Below are 27636 nucleotides of genomic sequence, written 5' to 3'. Positions count from 1 at the left end.
CTGGCTCAGCAAGCACCTATTACGTGCCAGGCTCCAAGGAGAGGAATAAGTCCCACATCTGCCCCAGAACTCACTGTCTTGCAGGAAACAGATACATAAAATGCCATTGTAATACCGTATAACAAATGCAATAATGGAGGCATGCCCAGACCCAAGGATGCTACAAAGGTTCAGTGCTTCACAAAGGAAGCTCTTCAAGTCAGGGCTTAGAGGATGTCAAGTTCACCAAGAGAACAGGTGAAGAAGAGAACATTCCAGATAGAGGAACAGTCACCACGTGTGAGTGTATGATGAGTATCTGCTGTGTTGGGAGCTACGCCCGGTTCTCCATTCTGTTTGCCTAGCTCTTATACAAATAGGCAAGAGTAAGTGTTCTGTGTACCTTCTGCAGATGTACAGCAGATAGATATTTTGGCAGAATGACAGAGAGTACTAAACCACAGTCATTTCCTCTGTCAGTTTGTAAATTAATCACTCCTCTTGGGTACATCATGTGTGTGCTGTAGGCCTGAACCTTCCTATCTGCTGACTTAGACATGGAGAAGGCCAAGCTCCCTGTTTGATACTAGAGTCTAACTACATGTCATGGACATTGTCAGCAAACCACCCTTGGCCTGCTCCAATGAGCCATAGCTATTGACCTCCCCAGCTTACTTTGTTCCTTCTGTTGGACAGTCATTCTAAAAAAACTCACCTGATTTCCAGGAATAAAATAGAGTGAGCCAGACAGCTTATGGGAGACAGGCTGTGGCCTCTTGCTCCTTAGAGATTTCTTTTTGAAGTGAAGATAGATCTTCTTCTCAGTTTTTCAGAACTGACCTGAAAAATTGAACCACTTCACTTTATTGCCATTCTTCTGCAGAAGCGAGCCGTGTAGCATAGCCCCATGAGCACAGGTCTAAGATTGCACGAAGATAACACATCTGTCACAACTTCATGGCTCATGAAGGGAAGAGGGTAGTGGTCTTTCCAAAGTTAAGTTTTACTCACAATTTCTGAAGGTTCAATGGAAGAGATGGGAGCTTTATCTCAGACTGCAAGCTTCACTTGATGGAGCTAAAAATCTGTATCTGTGAGCAGCTTTCTCACACTGGAGGAGAAGGCTTTGGGATTTGGCTCTTGTTAATATGCAACAAGGGGAAAAGTCAGAAATGATAGCTAACAGGGAGTGAAGGGCTAGAACTTTTATTCCAGGTGAAAGTACTAGATTTTTCAAAGAACTCTAGTGTTAGTCTAGAAGAGATATAAAATAAATATCATACCATTCATTCCTCCTCCTGCAAAACCAATTGAAAATATTGGCCTCTCTGGCTTGTTGTTTTCTTGCTATGGGGCAGTGATTCTAAAGAACTGACCCGATTTCCAGAAGGTAAAATTGTAGGGATGAATGATAATTTTCTAAGGAGATACATCAATGTCTTTGCCATAGGGTACCATTAGGATATTGATTTCAATATGGCATGAATACCAACATCTGTTAGAATATTCCAAGTTGGTGCCAGGATTCATATTTTAGTAAACTGTAAAATCTTCCCTCCCCATGCTTGTACACTAGACAGGGCTACCCATGATGTACAATGGGTATCCCACAATGAGTCAGTTGATGTGGGAACTTCAATTAATTTATAGTGGGACTGCTCACATCCCTATGAAGAAAATATGCACCTGATACATCACTGACCATAACAGGAGCTTAAAATTAGACATAAATGGAGGAATGAATTGTTTTCCCCAAGGATGACCTGGAGGAGTTTCTTAAGTTGGGGCCATCAAATCAGTCGATATAATCCAAAGCTAAAGAGTAAAGAAATTACTCCTGAATAACTGACCCCCTCAAAAAAATGAATACCATTTATTGCTGTCCCAAGGCTTTAATAGCCTTTTTCATGTGCTGTTAAATTTAATCCTCACAGCACCTTCATAAGGTAAGGTCAACATCCCAAGTTGAGGAACAAAGCTTCAAAGATTTGCCCAACCTGACACAGCTGCTAAAAAGTAGAGCTGGGTTTGTAACCAGGTCTGTCTAACTCCAAAGTTCACGTGCTTCCCATTGTGCTGAATTGCACACTGCTCCTGAAAGTGCTGCCCACTCCCTAATCACCAGAGGCAGGCTCAGTCAATAGCACAGACAGATGATGAGTAGACCCCCAAGAATCACCCACCAGAGGAGGAGCATCAATACCAGGGCAGAGAGGCAGCAACCGCAATCAGAACTAATACCAGAGGGTGCAGTAACAAGGCCAACAGAAGGCTTCTGAATAAGTAAGACTGATGTCTTCAGAGCAATGCAAAAAGACAGTGTTTCCATGAAACAGAATAAACTAGAGATTTGTAAATTCAAGATTTTGATCATTCAAATGAAACCTCAGTATGAGTCGTATAGTAGAATAAATATTAAAGAATAAAGTAGGGGATTAGAAACTTGGATTTTCTGAGAATGTATTGCAGTTAAACTTATTCCTTTTTTTAAAATAGCAATCTGGAATGAAAATATCAGATGACCATAATATAAGAGTCAGAAGTCAAGAGAGATGGAAATGAAAGCAAGTCAAGATTCTTGTCTTGGGGGGACAAGTTTATGTACCAATTAGCTCAAGGCTTTGGTAAAATAAATGTTTAAGTATGTAAAATTTTAAGGGCAACAAAAAACAACATAGGACATCCAAACCACTAAAGAAGAAGAATTTGAAACATAATTAAATTCAAAACAATCCAAAAGGAAAGAATTTATGACGAAAAAAATATATGTATAATAAGATGGAAGTAATAAACCTAAATATTTCAATAATCAAAATAATTAATGGATTAAATGCCCTAGTGAAAGACACTCTCAGATTAGAATTTTAAAAATCAAAGCACCAAATAATTTGTAAGAAATACAGCTTCAAAGTTACCCAGAATGTAAGGCATTCAAAAAAAAAAGGCAAATGTTAACCCAAAGAAATAAAGTATAGCAATATTAACAGCAAATGAAGTATAATTAAAGCCCAAAACCCACAAACATTAAACAGCGCAAAAGAAAATATATTTCAGAGTGTTAAAGATTTATTCCACTAAGAATTTGTAACATAAATGAAATTTTATATAACCAACAACACAGCTTTAAACATAGAAACACCTAGAAACACAAAAAGAAATTGACACATTCATAGTCATTGCAAGAAAATTTATTGCTTTCCCCTCAAAAATCATCACACAAGTAGGAGTAAAATAATGAGTATTTGAATAATGCAACTAGAGTTGTGATCACTTATATAGATACCAAGACAGAATGAGTCAGAATGTCTGATTTTCATTACTGCTCCCTTGTTTACCAGCTATGGCAACCTACAGGAAGTTACCTTAACTCCCCAATCTTATTTTCCTCATCTGTAAAATGAACTAATAGTAGTACCTATCTCACACTGTAAGGACTGAAGAAACTAATTTATATGGAGTAATTAACAGAGATCCTAACATAAATAAGGGAATGCACATTCTTTTCAAATGTGAACATTTCCAAACTATTCAACGTACAACAACACAAAAATAAGTATCAATAGAATTTTAAAAGTCAAAGCAATAGAAGCCACAGTCTCTGACCACAATGCAATAAACTTGGAAGCTAAACACAAAAGGTTAGGCAAACAACCAGCCAAAAACAAATCCACTTGGGAAATTTTAAACACCATTTAAATTAACTTTTTAGATAAAAAAGAAATCAAAGTTGAAGGGATGAACAAATTAGAAGTGAAAGACAGTGAGCGGTTGTTCATATCAAAACCAATGGGATTTAGACAAAACCAGCACAAAGGAAAATGCCACTACTTACATGTGGAAAATAGGGAAGACTGACAATAAGTGAACTAAATTGACAACATAAAAGCTAGACAAGGGACAATGAAATAAACCCAACTCAAAGAAAGTAAAATGAAGGTATTATTAAAGACAAAGCATATCCTGAAATAGAAAAAATAATAACAACAAAAGTATTCCACATTAGCAAAATCAAAAGCTGTTTTTTTGTCCAAAAAAATAGACAAACCTGCAGCAAGCTTCAACAAGAAATAAAGAAGAGCGATGATGCCAAAAAACAACACTAGAAATACTTTTTAAAGAAGTATCATACTTACATGAAGATTTAAAAATTATAACATCTTTTGAGCTGGGCACAGTTGGTTCATGCCTGTAATCCCAGGACTTTAGGAGGCTAAGGCAAGAAGATCCTTGAGCCCAGGAGTTCAAGACCAGCCCAGAAAAGGAAGTAAGACCTTGTCGCCACAAAAAAATAAAAAACAAATTAGCCAGGCATGTGGCACAAGCCTGTGGTTCCAGCTACTTAGGAGGCTGAGGTGGGAGGATCCCTTGAGTCCAGGAGGTCAAGGCTGCAGTGAGCCGTGTTCACACCACTGTACTCCAGCCAGGATGACAGATCCTGTCTCAAAACAAAAAAACAAAAACAAAAAATTCTTTTCACAATTTTATTCACACAAAGATAAAATCTTAATAAAATATGCATGAGGTTAAAAAGTACAACTAGACTGATTATCTTAGAAAAAAATGTAAAAGTAGACAAAGACCTATACCTTAAAAAAAATCACTGACCCAGATAGCTATGTAGGCAGGTTCTAGTAAGCTTTCAAGGAATGGATAATTCTTATGTTAATGTAAGCTGTTCCAGAGAGTAGAAAAAGATAAAGCAACTCATTCCAGAAAACTAACATAGCCCTGGTACAGAAACCAGAAATGGAGAGGGGGCACATTCACACAAAAATAGGAAGCAGTGAGCCAAACTCACTTTGAAAACAGATACAAAAGTTCTAAATAAATTGCAAATTGATTCCTATTAGAAGAATAATATATTCTGGGTAGAATAGGATGTAATCCAGGAATGCTAAGTTGGTTCTCCATGAGGAAACTGATTACTATAACTCATTATATATTATTATTAATATTAAAAGGATTAAATGAAAACCAAATGATAATCTTGATCAGGGTTTCTAAAAAGTTAAAAATTAAATTCAACATTTATTTATGATACTTTATTACATTTCCAGTAAGGAAGGCATAGAAGACTTCCTCAACTTGACAAAGACCCTTTGCCAGAAACCTATAGGAAACTTCAAGCTAAGTGAGGAACAGGCATGAGTCCCTGCTAGTGTCTCTTCAGTTTAGTTGTGTTGGAGGCCTTAACAATAAAAAGGAATGATAGCCTTTATTCTTAAAAAAAAAAAAAAAAAAAAAGTATCCTATTGTGAAAATTGTTACTGTCTCCCTAAAAAAATCCAAGAGAATCAACTGATTGGCCCTGAGGACTTGTGAATACAGAAGGTAAGAGCTGAAGCTGACTGTAAACTGCCTGATCTTCAAATGCTTTCCCCAGAGGCACACACAGACCCACCAACTGAGGGTGAAATCCTTCCTAGATCAGGATGTTTACATACAGCCTCTGACCAGTCATTGGCTGATCACCAAGCTGTGCTGATCCAGGACAGCCCCTGCAAAACCAGGCTTAAAAATAAAAACAAGTGATAAATATATATATACATATATATATACACACACACACACACACACACACATATACCCACATACATATATATATACATACATGCAATATATATTTTGCCAGCAGAAACATCAGAGGCTACACACTCCAGGAAAAACAGACTCTAGAGAGTTTGTCCAGGCAAGTTGCTAAACAAACAAAACAAAAAAAGTAACAACTACCCCTCAATGGGAGGGGTAAGAATCCAGAATTGCTACAATATATTGTCTAAAATGTCCAATTTAAATACACACACAGACATTGTATATATCATATATATTTCTCATGTGCTATACAGGAAGAAAAAAACAGTTAATAAAAACTGTCTCTGAGGAACCCAGATGCTGGATTTAACAAAGACTTCAAAGCAGCTGTTATAAATGTTTAAAGAACTAAAATCAGTTTAAATAAAGTATGACAGCAATGATTCATCAAATAGAGAATATCAGTAATATCGATGAATAAATTAAAATAAGTGGAAATTAAATAAATGAATAATAAAATAGATGGAAATTATAACAACCAAGGGGAAATTCTGGAATTGAAAGTAAAACATGGGCCGAACACGGTGGCTCACGCCTGTAATCCCAGCACTTTGGGAGGCTGAGTTGGGCATATCACCTGAGGTCAGGAGTTGGAGACCAGCCAGGCCAACATGGTGAAACCCTGTCTGTACTAAAAATACACAAAAATTAGCCAGGTATAGGGGCCAGGTGCCTGTAATCTCAGCTACTCGGGAGGCTGAGGCAGGAGAATCGCTTGAACCCGGGAAGCAGAGATGGCAGTCAGCCGAGATGTGCCACTGCACTCCAGCCTGAATGACAGAGCAAGGCTCCATCTCAAAAAAAATAAATAAAAGAAAGTTAAACACCTGACCGGGTACAGTGGCTCATGCCTGTAATCCCAGCACTTTGGGAGGCTGAGGCAGGTGTGAGGTCAGGAGTTCAAGACCAGCCTGGCCAACATGGTGAAACCCCATCTCTACCAAAAATACAAAAAATTAGCCGGGAGTGTTGGCAGATGCCTGTAATCCCAGCTACTCAGGAGGCCGAGGCAGGAGAATCGCCTGTAATCTCAGCTACTCAGGAGGCTGAGGCAGGAGAATTGCTTGAACCCAGGAGGCGGAGGTTGCGGTGAGCCGAGATCACACCACTGCACTCCAGCCTGGGCAAAAGAGTGAGACTCTGTCTCAATTTAATAAAAAAAAAAAAAAAAAAGTAAAACACCTGAAATGAACAATGCATTAGAGGGGCTCAATAGCATATTTGAGCTGACACAATCAGTGAACTTGAAGCTGGATTACAGTACAGATTTTCCAATCTGAAGAACAGAAGGAAAAAAGAATAAAACACGAGCAAAATGGTTGAAGCCCCAGAGGCCTTTGGTGTGCTTTGTGGGACACCACAAAGTTTATCAAGATATACACAATTGGAGTTGCAGAGAAAGAGGATAGAGAAAAAGGGGCAGAAAAAAAAAGTTGATGAAATATCGTTCCAAAACAGTGGCAGTGTATAAACTCATCAATAAATGATATGAAGACAATTGGCTATCCATTTGGGAAGAAATTAGAGAAAGCCTGTACCTCACAGAAAAAAAACAAACAAAAAGAACAGGTGAATTAAAGTTAGATGCTAAAAAAAAATTTGCAGAACTAAATATTTTCATAATCTTTAGATGGGAAGCTCTTCTTCCTAAGCAAGCCATAAAATCCTGAAACCATAAAGAAAAAATTAACAAATTTAAACCTATAAAAATGTTAAACTTTTATGTGATCAAAATACATCATAAGGGAAAAGATATTTGGGAGAACATATTTGCAACATGGGTAAAAATAGATAATATATAAATTGCTTCTACAAAATAATGCAGAAAAGACCAAAAATTATAAAAATGGTTGAAGTTATATCAACAGGAAATTCACAAAAGAAGAAATTTTAGGGGCTGGGTGTCGTGGCTCATACCTGTCATCCCAGCACTTTGGGAGGCTGAAGCCGGAGGATCACTTGAGGCCAGGAGTTCAAGAAGAAATTTTAATAGCAAATAAACATATAGAAAGATGCCTAGCTTCACTGGTAATCAGAGCAATGCAAACTTAAAATGAGGTTTTCCTCCTCATTAAACTGGCAAAAATCTAAAAAATTGTTAAGATCCATTGTTGGTTAAGATGAAGAGAAATGAGCACTTTCAAATACTACTGATATGAAAGGCAATTTGACAATAACTACCAAAATTTAAAATATGAATACCAACAATTCCACTTTTAGGAACCTGTCTCAAAATTTTCACATAATATATCCAGGAGAAACTTCTAATTTTCTGATAGTAGTTGTATATTATCATGGTTCTCAGCATAGATGTTGACTTCTATTTTGGTGAAGTAGAACATAACTTTAATAATGCTCCCTTAGGATTCTGAGAGAAAGTTGTTAGATTCAGACCAAAAAGTATGAATTCTTACTAACTTATTACAGATAGGTATAGTGCAGAGATACTGTATCAAGTACTTTACAAGAACAAATTAATCTAATCTTCATTATAATTTCGTAAGGAAATTGAGGCAAGGAAGAGTTAGAGGGAAGGCCAAGGTAAATTGGTAAGTGGCTAAGTTGATGTTCACTCTTAACAGTGGGGTTCACTGTGAAATAGGAGTTCAGCAGGACTTGTTTCTCAAGACACAGGTCACAGAGACCCCGCTGATAAAGTAGGATGTGGTAAAGAAGCCAGCTGAAGTCAGCCAGAATCAAGATGGTGACACTAATGATAATTCACCAGCACCATGACAATTTACAGATGCCATGGCAACTCCTAGAAGTTACTCTGTATGCTCTAAAAACAGAAGGAACCCTGGGTTCGGAGAATTCCCAGCCCCTCTCCTGTAAAACTCATGAATAATCCACTCCTTTTTTAGCATTTAATCAAGAAATAACCATTAAAATAGCCAAGCAGCAGCCCTTGGGGCTGTGTTACCTATGGGGTAACCACCCTTTTATTTCTTTACTTTCTTAATAAACTTGCTTTCACTTTACTCTCTGGGCTTCCTCTTGAATTCTTTCCTTTAGGAAGCCAAAACCCACCAGCCCTCCCAGGCCAAACCCCAATTTGGGGGTTCATCCTGCCACAGCTGTACAGTGTGGAGTCAAGGGGAACCCTTGGTCCTTTTCACTGAAAAATCAACTCAGAAAAGGCAGATTAATAGGAGAAAAGGCACACAGATTTATTTAACTTGTATACAGGGGAGGCTTCAAAATGAAGACCCAACCCCCTAGTAAGGTACAGAAGCTTATATACCATCTTGAGGTTATAGAAAGAATGCAGGCTCAGAGCATGACCACAACCAGGTTTTAATGGCAAGACATGTCATGGGGGAGAGAAAGAAGGAGGCTTGGCTGGCAAAGGTGGCGTTGTTATGTAGATGAAGCCTTACAGGTCATAACTCCTGGAGAGAATAGATGGTGAATTTCTTTTCAGACTTGTAAAGGTGTCAGACTCAATCTGCCCTAAATCTGGGAAAGGCCTAGAAAGAGAAGGGCTGGCTGCATTCAAGGAGATTCTCCACAGATGCAAAATTTCCCCACAAGAGACAGTTTTGCAAGGCCACTTCTGTTTGCTGGCCCCGCAGCAGCCATTTCAAACGATGTCAAAGAAATCTATTTTGGGATAAAACATTTTGATTTCCTTCAGCCACTTGCAGGGTCTTGTGCCGTCCTTTTGTCTGGGTGTGTAGCTGTCCAGCAGCTCTAGCACCACCTGGAAGTTGAGGCATGGTCATGCAGAACTAAGGCCCCACCCAGGCCTGCTGAGTCAGAGCCTTCACTTCAGCAAGATCCCCAGGGATTCCTTTGTCTGTTCGTATTTAAGAAGCCCTGGTCTAAAGCATGAGACTTCAATCTCTGCTCTCCCATTTTCTTATCTGTAAAATGGTGATGACAGTCTTCACCACAAGAGGCTGTTGTGGGGATATTTTTATCCACATGTTCATTCTTTCAACAAATACTTTGCACCCAGCATATGCTAAGCACCTAGTGCAGAGAGGAAAACAGACAAAAAGTAATTTCCAGCCCTCATGTAGCTTACATTCTGGTGGGGAAAGACAGTAATAAGTAAAGCATATAGTTTATTACATGATGGTAAATGCTCTGGAGAAAAATTTAAAAAGCAAGAGGATAGGGATTGGGGAAGGTTGTAATTTTAAACGGAGTGGTCAGGGACAGTTTCACAGAGACCCTTATTCAGAAGTTGCAGGGACCAAAGCTGTCTTACAGGAGTTTGCCATGAGAATTTCTTTGCCCATGAAGTCCTTGCCAAGTCTGTGTCTTTTCTGAGAATTCTCTCCCCCTTGATTTTAGCCCTATTTGATTTCTGACCTTTGAAACGCCAGCCCCCATGCTGTCGTTGTGTGGGGTTCCGACTGGACATCCAGAGGTCTCCGTGTGTGTTCTCATTAGCTTTCACTCTGGGGGAGTTTTCTGCCACAATGTGAATCACTTATTTTGCTGGCAACAGCAGCTGACAGTGACACTGATTTTTAAAGCCTGCACATTTCACATCAGAAAAGTCCTGGATTTTATGACTTAGCTATGATTAGAGGGTAATTGCAATGAGAAGTCTCCCCTGCAGCCAGCTTATTGGAGCTGAGACTTGTATAAGAGCCAGGCCTGGCACTTTAAACAGCCCAGCAAATAACCCAAGACGAAACTGAACAATGCACATTTTTATCTCTGCTGCTCTTCCTCATCATGAACACATGCTTCTTTTTTTCCTCGCCTTCACCCTTAATTTTTTTTTGTGGAAATTCAAGGGTTGACTGTACCAAGCCAGCTCTCTGGGTGAGAGGTTCCTTCTAACAAGGATTAGAAACCCCTCTCATGTAGGAAGAGGTGGATTTGGGGGATTATATGATCCAACCCTCTACCTTTGGACAGAATACAATCGAGATGTCTCCCCAGTACAACAGAACCGCTTTTCCAGCAAGTTCTCTTTGTTAAGCCATTCTGGTATCCCTCGAATCCCTTGTTATGACTATCCACAATTCTCCATGCCCCATAACCTTTTCTTAGCTAAAATGAAAAACAATTGCCTAGTTCCCTCTTGTAGAGAAGTTGAGCTATTACCTTGACTTCCCCCTTCTCTTCCGAAAAAGATTACAATTCCTTTAAGTTTCTTTCCCGTCCTAGGGTGTCCTCTTTGCTCTCTCCATATTCTCCAAATAAAAATTCAAAACTGAGCAGCAAATCCCGTGCTTCTTCATCCAACCCCTCCTCATCCGAGTCATTATCACTCGGGAAGTAAGGACCTGGTTTACCATCTGAGAACTTTAGTCCTAATAATTTCTCTACACCAACTTCTAGTCCTAATAATTTATCTGTATAATGCTCAGAAACACTCCGAGATTCTCAGTAAAAAAAAAAAATCAAGGAAATCTTAATGGCCAAAGCCATGAGGTCCAAAACCCCGCGTTCCCTTCCACCCACCTTTCCAGGCCATTTTCTCCAATAGCCCCTCGTCCCTGACCTTGTCTTCCAGCCTCCCTGGACCATGAAGGCTGCTCAAGGCTCTCACTGTGCACTTCCCTGGGCCCCCTGCCCTTGCTAGTTACTTCTCCTCCCCGCTGGCTGTGGAAAGCTCACTCATTCTTCAAGACCCAGTTCATATGTCCTCTCTGTCAAGCCTTCCCAGATGCCTTCACAGATGGCCCTGCCTCAGGGCCTTTGCACCTTCCTCTCCTGAGAACACTGTTCCCTCCCATCTTTGCATAGCTGGCTCCTTCTCATTATGCAGATCTGAGCCCAGAGTTCACTTTCTCAATGAGTCTTCCCTGAACACTTTACCTAAAGTTGCAAACCCCCATTACTCTCTATCCCATTTGTATGTTGTTTTCTTCATAGCACTCGTCACTATGTGAAATTACTCTCTTATCGTCAGTCTTCTTCCACGAGATTAAAAACACCATGAGAGTAAAGGGCAAGGTCCTTATTTTCTGTGTATCCCTAGCATTTGGTGCCGAGACCATAGTGAGTGCTCAGACAAATGAAAGAAATGGCTGCTTCCACTCTGTTAGTGGCATCCTCAGACACACAGTCACCCCTTGTATCTCCTGGGGATTGGCTCCAGGACATCCCCCCCATCTCTACTTGAGATCCCCCAGTAGGAATATTTTGACAAATTCCTTTAACCCATGGCAGAGGTTGCCTTAATTGCAATGTGAGAATAAGAAGGTGAAATTTTGAAATAAGAGATTGAATTACTTATCAGAAACAAAGGCTTCTTAGAGCAAATTTAAACTCTACAGTCTTTGGTCAGGGATTTGAACACATATTTCCTTCCCCCTCGGTTTCTCTCTCTCACGCAGACACTGCTGATCTCAGTAATGGCCCTAAACTTTCTTTTCTTTTTCTTATTCATTATCTTCTTTCTGCACATGTATGAATGCAAGCTGAATAGTCAAGTTCCTGAAATGGGTCAGGATTAGGTTTGCCTTAAATCTTTTTCTCAACAGAAGCCAAACACTTAAAAGAAGGGAGATGGCTGATTGAATTCTGGAACAAGAGTTACATTCCTAGGCTCTTGGTTAATTTGAGCTTGGCTGGAGGGAGAAAGCGTGTGTGCTTCTGTGCACAAGTTACACTCAACACACACCTTCTGGAAGGTGGGGGTAAGCTTCAGCCCCGGCTGTCCATACACAGTGTGGTTCAGAGGCTGCCCTTTAACCTGTGTGGCCAGAGAATAAATCAAGCCAGCAGTGCTGTCTCCCTGCTGACTGAAGGCGCCCGGCCTTATCAAGGAGCCCAAATGTCTTGTGCTCACAGCTGCTATGACATCTGGAAGCATTAACACTTTGTTGCCAGCGTATAGGCTGGTTGAATGCCGATGTGTAGGTGCCTGGTGTTTTCTGGTCTGCTGCATGAATAGGCGTTAAAAGTTGGTGGTGAGGAATCTGCTTAGTTCATTCCTTAAAAGCAACATGACACAGAGCCTTGCCATGGCAGGGGTGATGGGTTGTTACCAAAGTCGATAACAGGAAATCTCACTGAGGATAAACAGGGCTCATCAGCCATTGCCGAGAAACACATGGTTCTCATTTAAACTGCCAAGGACTAATTGTGTATGCTTCGGAAGCGCAAAAACAGGAAAATGCTTTTCTGACATACACCCCAAGTTTCTTCAGACCAAAAAGAACTGCCTCAACATTGTTAGACGCTGAGAAGTGATTATCTCCCTAGCTGTCAGGGAGCCAACCTCACTTACTTCTCTTTAATCTAAACCTATGACCTAAAGCATATTTCAGGCCTCCCATGAAGTCCTTGAAACTTGAGACTTAGTGAATGACACTGAGGTTTCACTTTTCACTGCTCTGGTGTATGTACTCTCAGAAAAGTAGTGGAAAAGGTTAGACAGATGGTGATGTAGAAATCATGGCATCCAGAAAATGAGTGTGATTTACCCTTTGATAAAAGGGAACTAATAAAGCAATATATGCAGGAAATGCAGAGACAACCCAGTGAATAGGTGTGCTGCTTTAGCCTTTAAGGGAAGATGGGTCCAAGTGCTAGAACCAGAATTTAAACAAGCAGATACAATTCCAAGGACCATGTTGTGTCTCATATGGGGGCTATTGACTCATTTATTACCCAAATCAAGAGACCATTCTGCTTCCAAAATATTTCATTATCTGTGGAAGGAAAACATTTTTGGTATGCACGTCAAGTGCTCAGATAACATATTTATGTATCTCTTTTTCACTAAAGAGAATCTGACCGCATCTGGAAATTCTTTTGTGTCACTGCCTCTCTGAGACTACTTCCCATCTGTATCGCTTTAACTCCAGTAAAAGGCCATCCCCATGCCTGGGAAATGGGCTTCGTCTGGGGAACTTGTCTTTCTCTGATTACAAGTAAATTAATTAAAGGCCATCCCGTTTTACAGGGCAGCCTGGTGGTGGTGGCCTGCACTCTTGACTTTCCAGCACGTTGGCCTGTCACACGCAAAGGAAGAGGGAGGAAGGGAGGATGCAGAGGCATTGTTTTAGCCAAACCCTAAAGCTGATGGAAATCAAATCCACTGGCTTTTATCGTGAGAAGCGAAATTGTTCATGAAATAATGGCAGCCTCATACAGAAATCAAAACTCTGCAATGGATTATACTCAACCTTTCCTCTGAAACGTTGGTCTGGAGGCTTTGCCCCTTTATTTTCAGTTTCAGGTTTGATCTCAGTAACACCCTGACCTTTTCAGACCGCATACCACTTTTCACAGGGATGACTGCCTTAAGGGATGGGGAAAGGGTTAGAGAAAGCAAGTATTTTATTTAGAAGACAGTTTTCAGTTAGAAAGGGAGAAGACATCTAGAGTTAAAGTTACGATCTTTTCCTTTCTGTGCTTAAGTGATACTAGGTCATTCTTTAACTTCTTGCTCCTCCTGCTCCATCCCCAGCTCTGCAGGTTTGGAGTGGGCTGTCATGTGATTTTGTTTACCCATTTCGGTTCAAAGACAGAACTCTTTATTTGAACACTGAAGCTAGCAGGGACTGCCCAAAGCCAGAGGCCCTCATATTAGCCTAGCTTATGTTGTTGTGATCATCAGACTGTTTCTCTTTTTTGGATTTTTGTCTCTTATGTAAACACCATGGAACCACTAGCTACACAGAGGGGTAAATATCAGAAAATCCGAACTTGGTGCACTAATGAACACAGGGTCTCTTTTCACAAAGCAAAAGAACCCATCATTCTTCAGAAGGATCTCCCGAAGAATGCCATTGAAGACTCCTCATTACCTTCAAATGGGGTGATGCACACACGAGTAGCATGAAATTAGGCATGTTCATATTAAGGAGCAATCTAAGATCATTATCGCTGTTTCTCTGGCCTTATATTAAATAGTGTCATTGCAATTGAAAAATTAGAGTAAATGAACAGAGCCTGTGAGCATCCACCCTTTGTAGGTTATCCTGAGTCTGCATTATTACAGGGTCTTGAAATGAATGGCGATACATGAAAGTATTTGTCTAGGATTCATTAATATTATTATATTTTAGTCTTTGGTCAATATGAAGAAACACTCAATAGTAAATCATAGCAACATGATTTAACACGAGATATAATTTGAAGGGCTCTTTAAGGCTGGTAAGCAGCCATAAATCATGGTTTGCATTTTTCTGGATGGATAATATGAAGCTATCTTATTTATCTTTCTAGAACTAGACATTTAGGTCAGGCTAATCAACCAGCTGGTATCATTTCTCAGTCATTGTATGCATACTATCTTTATTTCAAACCCTGAAGTCCTAAAATTAATGTCATCGCAGCTATTATAGTATGTGTTCAGCCTCCTGTGCCAGAATAGGGGCTTACTGTCTTTTGATGCCTTGGTTCTCAGAGTAGGCAATGGGTAATTGAATTAGCAAAGTAGGCATTCAAAACATTCTCTGAGTTTTCAAACTCAAGGAACGTGTGACTTCAGAGAAGCAGGCGATAAGTCAGGGGGTGGGTCATGTTTACCCGGTTGCCGTCAGCTGTGATTGGTGTAATACAATATGGAAAACGGGCCCAGGGATGTAACAGAGAACATAAAGTCAATGAATAACACAGAAACGTGAGTTAACAGGAAACACATGTTATTCTAAAATGAACCTAGGTCCCTTTTAATCCAAGCCAATTCAACAAACATAGCGTTTAGATCATACCTTTTAGGATTTTTTTTTTTTTTTTTTTTTTACCCAAAAACCACACTGTGGGATCACTCCAGCCGTGGCTCATGGGGAGCATTACTGTCATTCGGTTTGTTCCTCTGCTAATTTAATCTTCCATTTTCCTTTGATTGGTGATGCACGCATTCAAGGGGCATCAAGCCATGGACACTTTGGTAACCCTTCCTATCCTTGGAACCCCAGCCAGCTGATGGGGTTAGTACTGGTAGAATGGCAAACTGGTAGAGGCATCTATGCTTCTGCCTGTTAAAAATATACTAATAGGCCAGGCACAGTGGCTCACACCTGTAATCCCAGCACTTTGGGAGGCCAAGGCGGACAGATCATCTGAGGTCAGGAGTTTGAGACCAGCCTGACCAACATGTTGAAACGCCATCTCTACTAAAAATACAAAATTAGCCGGGCATGGTGGCACACACCCATCATCCCAGCTACTCGGGAGGCTGAGGCAGGAGAATTGCTTGAACCCGGAAGGCAGAGGTTGTGGTGAGCTGAGATTGCACCATTGCACTCCAGCCTGAGCAACAAGAGCAAAACTCTGTCTCAAAAAAAAAAAAAAAAAAAAACGCTAAAAATAAAATACTGCATACCAAAGCTGCAAATTATTTCTTTAATTTTGAGCGACATTAATCCACATGATCTAAATCATACATTCTCATACATTCTCCTGCTTCAAAGCTTTCCCTGGTTCGTATTACCTTCTAGGTAACTACCTCCACCCACGCCACGTGTAAGACTTGTCACATGCCCTCCTCCGTGTCCAGGCCCATCTCCCCTGCCTCAGTTCTGGCCACCTCTACCCAGCATTCATCCAGCGCTTGACCTGTGTTGAACTCCTCGGCTCTCTAGACTCAAGTCTCAAGTTTGCCCCTCTATGCTTTTGCACATGCTGTTCTCTTCCTGGAATTCCTTTCTCCCTCCTCCCTTTACTCCTGAGAAGTTTTCTTTATCCTTTGAGATCCACCTGCAATGCCACTTCCTCTGAGTCAGATCATGAGAGGGGCTGACTTCCTGATGGAGGGAGAAATTTGTAGACAAGATTTATAATCTCATTAGGAGCTGTGCTCTGAGGGGCTGCAAATGGATAAACAGTGAGGTGGTGGTCAGGTTGTGTTTGGGCTTCAGTATGTGGAATAGCGACTACGCAGCCTGGTGCAAGGAAGATGGAGTGGGACAGAGCATCCTGGCGGGGATTTTCGAGATGTGCTTCTCAGACATGACAGGTTACTTAACCTCTCTGGGCCTCAGTTTTCTCATCTGTAAAAAGGGGTGGAAATTAAGGAGAGCAGCAGTTAAAGCTTATCTGTCACATCCCTGATAAATGTCTCTGTGTTGCTGTTCTACCTGATTGAACCTCAAAAATGTCCCAGTTTAGAAAATAAATTATATGGTCATTCTTCTGAGAGTAGTACCCTCCACACATGGGTGCCGTAAGGATTCAGCATATGCCGTTCTCTAACATACTAACAGCACCTAATATTAGTATTATTTCCATTGATATCTGAACTCAATATAGAGATGGGACCATAAGCAATTTCCCAGGGTGATGTGCTTGGAGCATGACACTTAGAAAAAAGATCAGAGGACTTTTCTGCCTCTTCAGTGTTCAAACCTAGGCACAGGGACTGTGTTTGGCTGCTCTGTTCTGGGGCCCTGTGGGAGGAAACCTGTGTCCTCTCTCTTGCTCTGAGTCAACAGACAACCCTTAGAAGTGCCTGATTGAGCCTTCAACGTGGAAATGCCGTTTCCTCCAAGCCGTTTATCAGACCACCTCAGCCTAGAAAGTAAAAGCTCTTGACTTCCCTTCTCCACCTGGGATCAGATGACGACAACATTTGAAACAAAGGGTCTGCTCTCTTTCTCAGTATCACACCTATGAAATCAGCCCTGATTCACACTTCAGTACTTCATGAAGCAAGGTCTTGCCAGATCCCCTAGAGTGAACAGGGGATTCTTTATCCTCTCACAGGCCTGGCACCGTGGTGGCTTCTGACCATGACAGCTCCCTTCACTGAGGCTGACCCAGACTCTGCCACCAACTGATGGTCACTCCTTGGGCTCCTACAGCCAGGGTTCCTGACAGCTTCCCCAGTCACCACCATCTCATGGTTTCAGTTTGCACAATATCCTCTTTGGGGTAAGGGGGAGGACAGATGCCAACAGAAAATCCTCAGTACCTGCCTTGGTAGAATACAGCCTTGTCACTGTGTCCTGCATCCTCCTGTGCTTGTTTGGGTGCCTGGTGAAGTCCTTTTGTTCAAATTCTAATAGCCGTGGACCTCTGCCAGCTCCCAGAGGCCCTGAGAGATAAGCAGCCATGTCATGAGAAGCATTTGGACTCTGGTAGCCTGGGAAATAAATGAGGACTGAGTGGGCAGAGAAGAGCAAGGGGGAGATGGCCACAGAGTTCTTAGCCAGCCAAGGAAATGACATTGTTGGTCATTGGCCGGGGATGCTTGGGTTGTCTGCAACACATGAAAAAAGCATCACGTCCCCTTGACTTTGAGCAAAGAGGGCGGTTAAAACCAAGTTGTGGGAGGATGGATAGTCAGTAATTGTTTATCTGTGTGATGAGATAAGGTAGCCCCCTGCTGTAATGAAAATACACAGACAGTTCATGAAGTGAGGAATTAGCAATTGAGGACAACCTGAGTGACTACGTAGGCCAACATCCTCATGTGTAGATGAGGAAATTGAGGCCCTGGAGACCCAAACTGGCACGGCTGGTAGCAGGCAGAGCTAGGGCTGAAGCCAGGACTATTGAGTATTCATCAAGACCCTCTGTACCACAGAACTCCTTCACTGGGGCCCAGATGTGACCTCGGACAAGTCGCTGAACTCGGGGACCTCTGTTTCCTTATCTGTCAGCTGAGGCCACAAGGACTGCATGATCTCGCAGCTGCCTTCCAGAAACAACATTCCAGAATGCTCTGTTCCCCCTTCCAGCCCAAGAGACTGTACAGAATAGGCGTCTTCTCAGTCAGCAGGCACTTTTATCTCCCATGGTCTAGGCAGGAGTGATTTTTTTGCCACAGTGGTGGAAATGGGTCAGGCTGGAGAATGCTGAGGTTTCCAGGCTAGTGGTTTCTTCCTCTGACCACAGTAAGAGGAAAGGAAGCTTTCCCTCCACCTCTACTCTTCTGTGACTCCTGCCCCAGCCCCATCCTCACCTTCCACCTAAGAGGTAGTGCAGGAAAGTGGTGACAAGCAGATGTCTGCAGCTGTGTGACGTGTGTCCCAGGCCAGTTCTGTGGCCTGCTACCTGGGGGGCCTCTGGTGGTCATTGGGCCTCCTGTTGCCTCTCAGCTTGCCTCCATCTGTAAAATGGGGACAGTAGGCCAGGCACTGTGGCTCACACCTGTAATCTCAACACTTTGGGAGGCCGAGGCAGGTGGATCCCCTGAGGTCAGGGGTTCAAGACCAGCCTGACCAATATAATGAAACCCCATCTCTACTAAAAATACAAAAAAACTTAGCCAGGCATGGTGGTGTGCGCCTGTAATTCCAGCTACTGGGGAGGCTGAGGCAGAATTACCTGAACCCAGGAGGCAGAGGTTTCAGTGAGCCGAGATCGCACCACTGCACTACAGCCTGGGTAACAGAGAAAAAGACTCCATCTCAAAAAAAAACAGAAAAATGTGGGGACAGTAATAGTACCTGCCTCAGGGAACTGCTGTGAGGACTGAATGTGTGGAAAGCACTGAGAGCCTGGCATGCAGTAAGGGCCGTGCAAGTGTTAGGTACTATTGTCATGGCTGTCACATTGGTACCTGTTCAACACGGTTAGAGGACCGCCCCCCTCCACCTTGATGACCCTGGGTAGGTACTGAGTTCCTGAGTTTTAGCTGAGGACTGAAGGTGCGACTGCAATAGGATTAGCTGGTCTGAATCAGACTTATGTAGCACCAGGCAACCTTCAATCTCCTTTTGAAAGGGGACCACCCTGAACCTTTCAGAAAAACGTTGCTTTCCCCGATTGAAGTGATTCCCACGTAACCACAGTCAGGAGCACAACTGGCCAAGATTTTCATTCACCGCAGACTCAGTCCTCATTTCCCTTTTCCAGATCCCACTAGGGGCGGATTAGGTGTCACACTGCATCACATCATGCCATCGCCATTACCCTGTTCACAGGCCACCCCAGAAACTCCTAGCGGGAGACAGAAACTAACTTCTGAGCTGTGACTCTGCCCCTTGGGGTTGACACTGAGGCTTAGGCTGTTTCTCGCTTGCCCTGCCTTTCCCATCTCCCAGCCCCTCTCTGCTGGCGTCTTGTGGCCAGATGACAGTGCCAGCTCTTCACACCTGAAGCACATTAGCAATGCTGGCTGGGCTGGAGCTCTGCTCCCAAGCTTCCTCTCCCTGCCTAGAAACCTGAAGCACCAATGTGCAGAGCAAGGAGGAACTCTGCTCCCACGCCTGATTTTAATGAGGGATGGATGCATCCTGCAGGGCTCAGAGGTTGTGTTTCTCTAAACCCAGACCAAATGTGTTTGGGTGGCCAGGCCTTGTAATCTCAGCAGAGGAATGTGCGTGCCACAGGGCTGCAGAAAACAGTTTCCAGCAGTCTGTCAGCAGATGTCCACTCCAGAAGACAGACAGGGAATGTGGAGACCTACAGCCTTCGGAGTGAAAAAGTGATGGATATTAAGAGCACAACTACACACATTCGGATTCTCAAGCACCCAATAAACATAAATATTTTCCATCCACAATATACTATATATGCCTAAATATAGGGCAAGCGCCAAATAGCACATCCTCCATTTCCCTAATTAGATAAATTTAACCCTCTTTTTTTTTGCCAACTTAATAGGAATCAGAACTATGATTGCCTTTGAGGTCGGGGGAGTGGGCAGTGGGAATTGACTGGCAAGGGACTGGTGGGAACTTTCTGGAGTGAGAGACAAGTTCTGTACTTTCATGGGGTGGTAGTTACTGGGTGACATAATTCATCAAACTGTACCCTTTAGATCTGTGGATTTTAATGCCTGTAAATTTATCTCAATAAAAAGAAGTTAGGAGAAATGAAAGAAATAATCAACTATCTGCTTATAATGTTTAACTTAATCATGTGGTTGAAAGCTTAAAATTTTGTAAGAATGGTATATTAATCTATAATATTCTTCATTCTTATGTTTCACACAATAGTTTTATCCAAGTGTGCATCTTCTGAGATTGATGGGTATCATTTCTAAGCCACATTTTTAGTCAGCAGTTTACCAGAATATATCATCTACAATTTGCCTAATTTATTTGAAATGCAGAACTTCTTGAATCCATGTTGGTGCTGAAATTTGATTGGCACACGCCAACGCCCACTTGCATAGCACTGCAGCGGCTGTTTTCCTCATTTGTCTTACAAGTGAATGTTCATGCTGCTCCCCATGTCAACAGCTTACGTATTGCTTTCTAAAATGGGCTTTCAAATATTTATCGCAACTTTCAACAATTGAACCCAAGGAATAATTACCAAATCTTCATTAAAGCTCATTGCCTCCTTCCCATTGTTTCTCTCTCCTGTCCTCTAAAATCATCCAAACCTGAGGTTGATTGAGATCATTTCAGGCTAGTGTGTTTTCCCCAAATGTTGTGGTTCAAATAAAATAATTGAGGCTGGGTGCAGTGGCTCATGCCTGTAATCCCAGTGCTTTCGAAGGCCAAGTCAGGCAGATTGCTTGAGCTCAGGAGTTCGAGACCAGCCTGGGTAATGTGGCAAAACTCTATCTCTACCAAAAAAAAAAAAAAGAAAAAGAAAAGAAACCAGCAAAAAACAAAACAAAACAAACAATAGCCATGTGTGGTGGCATGTGCCTATAGTCCCAGCTACTAAGGAGGCTGAGGAAGAAGGATCACCTGAGCCCAGGAGGCTGAAGCTGCAGTGAGCTGGACTACTATTCTTCAGCCTGGGAGACAGAGACCCTGTCTCTAAAAAAAAAAAAAAAACAAAATTTCCAAATTATTAGACACTTCTAAAGGACAATAAGTCCCAAACTGTGAGAAACTTCTATAGGCAACATCCTCTTTGCTAATAGTTTAACTTGAGGATATAAACCTTCACCTTATTTATCTTCAGACATGTATAGTAAATCCTGGAATGTATTCAGATCAAAGATAAAATAGAGATCAATTTAGCAAATTTTGGTGGTCTTGTTTTATAATTCATTATTAATAGATTAGCATTGGTAGCTTTAGTTTATTTGTGTAGCAAAAACTGACAAATAGAACCTAATTAAACTAAAGAGCTTCTACACAGCAAAAGAAACTATCAACAGAGTAAACAGACAACCTACAGAATGGAAGAAAATATTTGCAAACTATGCATCTGACAAAGGTCTAATATCTATCATCTGTAAGGAACTTAAATTTGCAAGAATAAAACAACTCCATTAAAAGGAGGGCAAAGGACATGAACAGACACTTTTCTAAAGAAGACATACCTGCAGACAACAAGCATGTGAAAAACTCAATATCACTGGTCATTACAGAAATGCAAATCAAAACCACAGTGAGATACCATCTCATACCAGTCAGAATGGCTATTATTCAAAAGTCAAAAATTGGCCCGGTGCGGTGGCTCATGCCTGTAATCCCAGCACTTTGGGAGGCCAAGGCAGGTGGATCACGAGGTCAGGAGATCGAGACCATCCTGGCTAACACGGTGAAACCCCATATCTACTAAAAATACAAAAAAAAAAATTAGCCAGGCATGGTGGCAGGTGCCTGTAGTCCCAGCTACTCAGGAGGCTGAGGCAGGAGAATGGCTTGAACCCGGGAGGCAGAGCTTGCAATGAGCCGAGATCACGCCACTGCACTCCAGCCTGGGCAACAGTGCGAGACTCCAACTCAAAAAAAAAAAAAAAACAAAGCAAAAGTCAAAAATCAACAGATGCTGGAGAGGTTTTGGAGAAAAGAGAATGCTTATATACTGTTGGTGGGAGTATAAATTTGCTCAACCATTGTGGAAGGCAGTGCGGCTATTCCTCAAAGAGCTAAAAACAGAACTGCCAATTGACCCAGCATCCCATTACTGGGTATATATACCCAAATGAATATAAATCATTCTACCATAAAGACACATGCACATGAATGTTCATTGCAGCAGTAGTCACAATAGCAAAGACATGGAATCAACCTAAATACCCATCAAAGACAGATTGGATAAAGAAAATGTTGTACAGATATACCACGGAATACTATGCAGCCATAAAAAAGAATGAGATCATGCCCTTTGCAGGAACATGGATGGCGCTGGAGGCCATTATCCTTAGCAAACTAACACAGGAACAGAAAACCAAATATTGCATGATCTCAGTGGTAAGTGGGAGCTAAATTATGAGAACTCATGAATGCAAAGAAGGGAACAACAGACACTGGAGTATACTTGAGAATGGAGGTTGGAAGGAGGGAGAGGAGTAGAAAAAAATAACTATTGGGTACTAGGCTTAGTACCTGGGTGATGAAATAATCTGTGCCAAAAACCTCCATGACACAAGTTTACCTATATAACACACCTGCACATGTACTCCCAAACGTAAAATAAAAGTTAAAAAAAAAAAAGCAAAAAAAGTTTTTGTTCCCTACCATGAATAAAAAGTTGAAACATTCTTGAACAACTATATTTTACTCAAGGGCATTATAGATTGGGCAATGTAACAGATGCCTGTGGTTAGCCATGGGATTGTAAGCACAATCCTAAATTATGAATTACTAATTATTAATTTTCTGGTTTGATCTCACATCCTGTCCAGTCTTCAGCTACAACCAGTGTGATATGATGATATATAAAGAAGACTTCATTTTTTCCAACAGTTCCTCAATTTAAACATCAAAAAGAGTGCTGTTCTTAAGGAAATCATCAAGAAAGACTAAGCACCATTGTTTTGTTTCTGATGTTGCTGTCACTGTCACTCAGCACCATTGCCATTGCTGTCAGAAGCAAAATCAAATCACTCACCAAGAGCTCGGCAAGCATGCAGGTCCCCATCTGGCTCAGGGCAGAGACTGGTCAGTTATTTTTTTGGTAGCAAAACTCTGGCTTTAGAGTTGGACCGAGAGCAGTCCTGCTTGCTGCTCATTCCCTTTCTCTAGAAGGACCCCTAAGGAGTCTTACAGCACCCTGGGGGCTTTCTAGAATGGTTGAAAACCTCTGGCAGCAGATCATCCATCAGGCTTGGTCCCAAGTTCCAGACCTGGGTTCTTGACTCCATGACTGTTGGCCGGTGACCTAAGTTGAGTCTCATTTTCCTCATTCAGACAAGAATTGCTTGTAAGGATGTTCTTAAGTGTGCTTTCAAAACCATGGAGTGTAAGGCTTATTTTACTCCTTACGTCTTCCTATTTCCTAGTCACATCTCATTTGCATGTTATATTGCCATCTCATCAATTATTGGGGGACCTAAGATCCACATTTTCTATTATTTGGCCCCGTTGATGCTACAACTTCTGCCTTTGAGCTTTTCAGTGATTGTTCTCCACTTCAAAATGGACAAAGAGGAAAGGTGAATTAGGGTTCTACCACTCCTGCCTCTACAATAAGAGGCTCCAGCATCATGATTCATTCTTGAGACTGACTCCTCTGACAGGCCTCTTTTCATTTGCAGGTGGGCCAAGAGAAGGGAAACTGCTCTTTCCAGAAAAACCCAACTCCCTGCATCATCCCTCAAGAACAAGAAAATATCTTCCACACAATATTTGCTTTTTTCACGAAGTCCGGAAGAAAAGTCTTGGTAAGGATTTGTTTAGTGGCTGGGGTAACATGGGTGGTCCTCACTCGGAAGACACCAGTTTTCTATTTGATATTTATTATTTCCTAAATCTGGTTTTAATCAATTGACTTATAAAGGCACAGACTGTGGTCAACTCCTAATTGTCGGTCTGAGGTTTCAATCAAAATGTTAAATTTACATTCCAAATCCTATTACCTGGAAAAGGGATAAATCTTTGCAAGCCACCAAGCACAAAGTAAAATGTTTCTTCAACTAGAGTGAGTCTAAACAAGAGCGATTATTCTTGTGCAAACATTTTGGGAAACTGTTTGATAATCTACTAAAACAAAATGTGTGTATCCTATGACACAGCCATTCTACTCTTGAATATATCCCCAAGAAAAATGAGTACTTGTGCCCCCCAGAAAAGACATGAAAAAGAATGCTCACAGAAATGTTAAAATAGCTGAAAGCTGAGAACAATGCAAATATCCATCAATAGGAGAATAAGTAAGCAATTGTGGTATATCCATACACTGGAATATTACACAGTAATGAAAAATAACAAACTACTGCTACATGAATGAATCTCACAGACAGAATATATTAAGTGGAAGAAGCTAGAGACAAAAGCCACATATTGTAATATTTCACGTATACAAAGTTCAGAAATAGCAAAAACTAATCGTGATGATAGAGGTCAGGAAAGTGGTTACTTTCAGAGGAATATGGATGGGATGGAGCATGAGAGAGCCTGCTTAGATGCTGGAAATGTCCTACATCCTAATCAGGGTGGTGGTCCTCCAGGTATAAACACATGTAAAAATTTATAAAGACAGGCCGGGCATGGTGGTTCATGCCTGTAATACCAGCACTTAGGGAGGCTGAGGAGGTGGATCACCTGAGGTCAGGAGTTTGAGACCAGCCTGGCCAACATGGTGAAACCGTGTATCTACTAAAAATACAAAAATTAGCTGGGCGTGGTGGCGGGCGCCTGTAGTCCCAGCTACTCGGAGAGGCTGAGGCAGGAGAATGGCGTGAACCCGGGAGGCGGAGCTTGCAGTGAGCCGAGATTGCGCCACTGCACTCCAGCCTGGGCGACAGAGCAAGACTCCGTCTCAAAAAAAAAAAAAAAAAAAATTAGCTGGGTGTGGTGGTGGGCACCTGTAACCCAGCTACTCAGGAGGCTGAGGCAGGAGAATCGCTTGAATCAGGGAGGCGGAGTTTGCAGTGAGCCAAGATCGTGCCACTGTACTCCAGCCTGTGTGACAGAGCAAGACTTGTCTCAAAAAAAAAAAAAAAAAAAATTATAAAGACATACACTTCAGATTTGTTCTATTTACTATATTTGTTACACCTCCATTTTTAAAAAGTGAAGGTATTGAAGATGAAATGACAATGCTTTTCCAAAGCCTCCTTTTTTAATCTTTGGTTACATTTCTCTAAGCTCCTTATTTCAGCCCTGGCACATCTCAACTTTATCATTTCCTTTCTCATTCTTTTCTCCTGTTGAGAAGGATGACTGTTTGCCACTTGAAAGGTTGGGTGTTTTTTTTTTTTTTTTACTTACATAGTGAGGATGATATTGTTTAAAGCCCTTAGACTTGTTAGATGTAGTGATACCTAGTGATTTTATAGTTACGACTCTGTCTGGCTGAAAATTTTTCCCTATAGATGAAACATCATCAAGGTATGTATATGCATTTTGGAACCTATCATATAAAAAAGAAAACTTTTGTAACTTAAATTTGGGATTTATGTTTTTGGTTCTTTGTTTGTTTGTTTTGAGATGGAGTCTTGCTCTGTCGCCCAGGGTGGAGTGCAGTGGCGTGATCTCAGCTCACTGCAGCTTCTGCCTCTTGGGTTCATGCAATTCTCCTGCCTCAGCCTCCCCAGTAGCTGGGACTACAGGCACCCGCTACCACGCCTGACTAATTTCTGTATTTTTTGTAGAGACAGGGTTTCACCATGTTGGCCAAACTGGTCTTGAACTCCTGATCTCAGGTGACCCCCCTACCTCAGCCTCCCAAAGTGCTGGGATTACAGGCGTGAGCCACTGCACCCAGCCGAGATTTATGTCTCTATTGTAACTTTTGTGTTTCCTTGAGCAAGAGTCACATGACTTCTTAGCCCCGTCATTTACCCTACCTAATAAATAGGCATGAAAGTATATTTGCCACTACACAGGTGGAAATCACATAATGTAGGAAACGTGTCTGTGTTCAAAACTCATAAGAATGATTTCACAATGCAAAATTTAAGTGTGTGGGTTTAAAAAAAATTATTTCTCTTTGTGAATTCATCCAATTCTTGGTAGGATAAAATAGTGAGCTGTTTTCTCCCAGTTGCTTGACTTAAAGGCGTGCTCTGGTTCCCACCGGGTGGGAAATCCCTTGAGTGCCCTCTGGTGGCGAGAAAGAATGATTGCATCTTCTTGTGGATTTCCTCTGCCTGGAATTGCCTTAGTCACCAAGTTCATGGAGCCCACTACTCTATAAATTGTTGTGGATTTGTCTTTGTTCTTAATTCCATTGGAAATTTTTCTGACTTTTCTTCTCAGGACTGTGAAAAACCAGGGATTTCTTGCCTAACAGCACACTGTAACTTTAGTGCTCTTGCTAAAGAAGAAAGTCGTACTATAGACATTTACATGCTGCTGAACACAGAAATACTGAAAAAGGTAAGCCCTAATGAACCGCACTTGTAGGATGCATTTAGAAGCATTTGAATTGTTGACATCCGATTTTGGGTAAAAAAAAGGAAAAAGGAAAGCATTTGAATTGGTGTCCTCATGACACTATGGCTGCCCCCCCTTTTGGCTGTCTACAAAAGACTGTTTTTATTTTTATGTATGTAGGGGGTAAAAGTGCAGACTTCTTATATGAATATATTGTATAGTGATGAAATCTGGGCTTTTAGTGTACCCATCACCTGAATAGTGAACATGGTACCCAATAGGTAACTTCAACCTTCACCCCCCTCCCACATTTTGGAGTCTCCAATGTCTATTAATTCCACTCTTTATGCCTATAGGTACCCATTACTTAGCTCCCACTTATAAGTGAGAACATGTGGTAGTTGACTATTTATGAGTTATTTCACTTAGGGTAATGGACTCCATTTCCATCCATGTTGCTGCAAAAGACATAATTTAATTCTTATTTATGGCTGAGTAGTATTCCATGGTGTGTGTGTGTGTGTGTGTGTGTGTGTGTGTGTATACCACATTTTCTATAACCAGTCATCCATTGATGGACACTTAAGCTGATTCCCCATCTTTGCTATTGTGAATAGTGCTGCAATAAACTTACCAGTGCAGGTATATTTTTTATGCAATATTTCTTTCCCTTTGGGTATATACCCATTAGTGTGATTGCTGGATGGAATGGCAGTTCTATTTTTAGTTCTTTGAGAAATCTCCATACTGCTTTTTTGATTGTACTAACTTACCTTCCTGTCAACAGTGTGTAAGCGTTCCCTTTTCTTTGCATCCTCACCAACGTCTGTTGTTGTAGTTGTTGTTTAACTGTTTAGTAATGGTCTGGCCGCCCCTTTTGAAACTTTTCCAGCAAGTGCCATTGGTAATTTTGCTGGTAGACAATGCCAGGGTAAAATGCCAGACCCTTGCTACTCAAAGTGTGGTCCGAGGACCAGCAGCATCAGCGTCACCTGAGAGTTTGTTAGAAATGCAGAATCCT

General features: G+C 41.5%; 1 protein-coding gene across 1 annotated transcript in view; it reads left to right on the top strand.

Annotated features, from left to right (window-relative positions):
- Positions 1-27636, top strand: part of ITGA9 (integrin subunit alpha 9) — a 378558-nt gene that overhangs the window by 301009 nt on the left and 49913 nt on the right. Inside the window, exons 24-25 of the mRNA XM_032162085.2 lie at positions 23834-23959; positions 26499-26618. Of these exons, the coding sequence (XP_032017976.1) occupies positions 23834-23959; positions 26499-26618 (246 nt within the window). The remainder of the gene's footprint in view (positions 1-23833; positions 23960-26498; positions 26619-27636) is intronic.

The sequence above is a fragment of the Hylobates moloch genome, unplaced genomic scaffold (assembly GCF_009828535.3).
Source record: "Hylobates moloch isolate HMO894 unplaced genomic scaffold, HMol_V3 SCAFFOLD_8, whole genome shotgun sequence".
Classification (NCBI taxonomy): domain Eukaryota; kingdom Metazoa; phylum Chordata; class Mammalia; order Primates; family Hylobatidae; genus Hylobates; species Hylobates moloch.
This window is presented reverse-complemented; position numbering and strand designations above follow the sequence as displayed.